At 37.7% G+C, this 3,537-nt stretch overlaps 1 protein-coding gene across 1 annotated transcript in view; it reads right to left on the bottom strand.

Moving 5' to 3' along the window:
• The window catches only part of Trappc13 (trafficking protein particle complex 13), a 45,507-nt gene that overhangs the window by 5,552 nt on the left and 36,418 nt on the right, over positions 1 to 3,537 (bottom strand). Inside the window, exons 7-8 of the mRNA XM_005366630.2 lie at positions 3,152 to 3,169; positions 954 to 1,087 (exon numbers count right to left, since the gene is read on the bottom strand). Coding sequence (XP_005366687.1) covers positions 954 to 1,087; positions 3,152 to 3,169 — 152 coding nt within the window. The remainder of the gene's footprint in view (positions 1 to 953; positions 1,088 to 3,151; positions 3,170 to 3,537) is intronic.

A 3,537-nucleotide genomic window follows, 5' to 3' on the forward strand; every position in this document is an offset into this window, starting at 1 on the left:
GGCAGGTGGTGCACACCTTTAATCCCAGCACTCATGAGGAAGAGGCAGGTGGTGCACACCTTTAATCCCAGCACTCATGAGGAAGAGGCAGGTGGATCTCTGAGTTCAAGACCAGGCTACAGAGCTATGTGAAGAAAACTGTATGGGAAGGGAGAGAGAGAGACACATACAGAGAGAGACAGAGAGAGAGAGAGAGAGAGAGAGAGAGAGAGAGAGAGAGAGAGACAACATGCACTTATGCAAAGAAACTTGTATTGGGAAAAGAGAGAGAGAGACATACAGAGAGAGAGAGAGAGAGAGAGAGAGAGAGAGAGAGAGAGAGAGAGAGAGAGAGACAACATGCACTTATGCAAAGAAACTTGTATTGGGAAAAGAGAGGGGGAGAGAGAGAGAGAGAGAGAACAAGAACAAGTACTTTCAACAGTGCAACACAAGATGGGCAAAGGCAACGCTGTTTATGTAGAGGGAGACGCTGTTTAAGTAGGTGTACGGAGACCTCATTAGCAATGGCAGACACGCCGTTATGCACTTGTCCAGTGTCACAGTGTGTATGTGTACGACATATACGTGGGCTTCAACTGTGGGATTTTGCTTGTATTAAGAATCAACACTGGTCCACCAATTATAACAAGTGCTACATCAATACAAGATGGGAGAGCTGGGTGCAATGGAGTACGATGCTCTTGGGGAAGCTGTTGCAGAAGGCTAGCTTGAGCTTAGCCTGGCTCTAAAACACACAAAAAGGCACGTAAGAAAACAGAAACCAAAGGAGAAACTGGCTGCAGAGGACAACCTGTAGGACTTCTACTTTCTCACTGAGGTTATGATGAATCTAAAGCTTCCCTAAAAAATTATGTCCCCCAATTATTTTAAAATAAATCAAAATCTACTAGACTAGGGGACATCAGAAAAGCTTGCATCTTTCCAAATAATAGCAAACATTTCATATTTACCATTCCCCGGCTTGGGTCACCGAATTTAATTCTGTTACATTGTACATTATTGACGGCTCCAGTGAAACTTTCTCCATAAACATGGGTGAGGTTGTAATGTTCTGAATTTGAGCTTCGAGAAAGACTTCATCAGTCTAGGGACATGGAGAAACAAATCCACCAAAATGTCATTATATTTAAAGTATTTGCCACAATGAAAATATCTTACTTATATGAAAAAATATTAACCACAAATGTGATTAGTTCATGCCTGCAAATCAAAAGTGTCACAATTAATGCAAGAAAAGAAATCTTCATCCTAACATAATAAACAGGAGCAAAGTGAGGTGTTAGTCAACAGGTACCCTGCCAAACAATGGATGTGGGATAACCGGCTTATAATTTATATGTTTTATTGAATCTAGAAGCATGCATTTAACTCATACTTCAGTAACAACAACAAAAAACCCAATCTGATAATATGTTCAAATGTTAGAAGGGACTTCAGTGTGATGGGCACACTCAGTGCTAAGGGCAGAAAATCAGGTCTTCAGTCAAATATTCCAGCACAACGTAACTAGCGTGTAATTACTTCACGTGAGATAGTGACACCAGCGATGAATAATCTATTTTTATACCCTTTAGGGTGTAGATTTTTTTAAAGTAAAGAAATTCATAAGTAGTCTTAGTCATTTCTTGGTTCATTTTATACAGATATTTAAGGTGAAATCATAATATGGGGAGTGGGCTAATGATACTTCAGCTTTTAAACTAGCCACACTTAAATAGTCTATAGACTTTGACAATTTCAAAATGGCATCATTAAGTTCAGTCAGTGCATAACTTCAATATTCAATTTACAAAAACATTGAATTCCCTAGTTACTTCTGCTTAACATTCTTAATTTCATGCCTCCTGGTTCTGGGTCTGTTTTGAGTGACTGAAGAATAAAAAATGTTATGCTAAAGTAATTCAAAAAGTACTCGCCCCCAAAGAAGTTTCAGTTATAGAACTCGGAAATTAACTATGCCCTCAAGTTGGGGAATTATGAGCTTTTAAAATGCTAAAGTCAGAAGAATGACAATCATGTAAAATATAATGAAGTTATAATTTAATGTGCCTTAGCAGATTCTCTAGCCTTTTAGACATGTGCTCAAGTCAAAACATTAGTAAAACGAATGTTTTTAAAATAATGTACCTGCCCCCCTTGAGACAGAACATCTCTATTAGCTCTGCCTGTCCTGGAACTATGTAGACAAGACAGGTGTGCACCACACCCGGCTAAAGCAATGTGCCATTTAAACTCATAATTTGATTACTTTTTTCTTTTTCCCCCCTTTGGTTTTTTGAGACAGGGTTTCTCTGTATAACATCCATGGCTGGCCTGGAACTCACTTTGTAGACCAGGATGGCCTCGAACTCACAGAGACCCATCTGCCTCTGCTTCCCGAGTGCTGGGATCAAAGGCGTGTGCTACCATACCCAGCTCAGTGACTTTTCCTTTAAAAAAAAAAAAAAAGTGAATATATCCCAAAAATCCATTGCTCTTAAAACAACCCAAGGCCCACATTTCAATTATTAAAATGCAATTCTCTGTATAAAGTAATGAACAGCTTAAAGAAATGAAGGAAAGCAGCATAATGGAAAATCAAGTTAGTGTGAACAGTTAGTACAAAGTCATTGGACATCTGAAAAACGAGGACCAGGATCTAGTGCTCAGGCTGCCAGGGCAGCTCCTACCCATGGACAGCATATGCAAACACTACGTATTGTAGATAGAGCTGAAACATGAATCCAGCCAGTATGGGAAATTTGCTTTTCTTTTGCCTGCTTTTATCAAAAGGCCAGCTTTACCTGACCCAGATATAAAACCACTGTGCATCTCTTTCAATTGTACATTCTATGTGAGGAATGAAAGGTAATTGGATATTTCACAGCAAAACATTGAAAATCCAAGAATAAAAGATACTGAGATGGTATGTCCCCTCTAAAAAACACCCAAAGAAACTAGAAATTAGAATGGAGTTGCTTCAGTGTGACAATTTAATCTTTAATCTCACAATTTAAAAAGCATGCTCAAATTGTGTATTTTCTTCAGAAGCCACAGATCTAGTATTCACAACTAACTGTTTTTCCACTATGTTTTTAGAGAGATTAATTAGGCAAAGTCAAAAAGGGATGAGAAAAGCATATAAATTTATAATAAAAAATGAAATTACCACAGAACTGAGGTCACTCTAATGGAAAAATAAAAAAGAAAAATTAGAAAAATCAGAGTTAAATGTTAAAGAAAAAGAATAACTTTAAAATAAAATGCATCTCTGCATTTTTTTTTACTTACTAAAGACAGCATTAGTAAACAAGAAAGTAAACAGGAAGCAACATACAGAAATATGACAAACTACTTTTCTAAAAAGGTGAAATTGCTATGGTTAAATGACAATGGGACAGAGAAGAACATTATGGCTGAATATTTAAACAAGAACAAATAGGGAAAGACATATTGAGGGCAGAGTTTGCTCACTAACCTGCTTGTACACATTGTTTACCTGTACTGCATTCTCCTGATGTACACTGTTTACCTGTACTGCATTCTCCTGATGTA

Source organism: Microtus ochrogaster, unplaced genomic scaffold (assembly GCF_000317375.1).
Source record: "Microtus ochrogaster isolate Prairie Vole_2 unplaced genomic scaffold, MicOch1.0 UNK11, whole genome shotgun sequence".
Lineage (NCBI taxonomy): Eukaryota > Metazoa > Chordata > Mammalia > Rodentia > Cricetidae > Microtus > Microtus ochrogaster.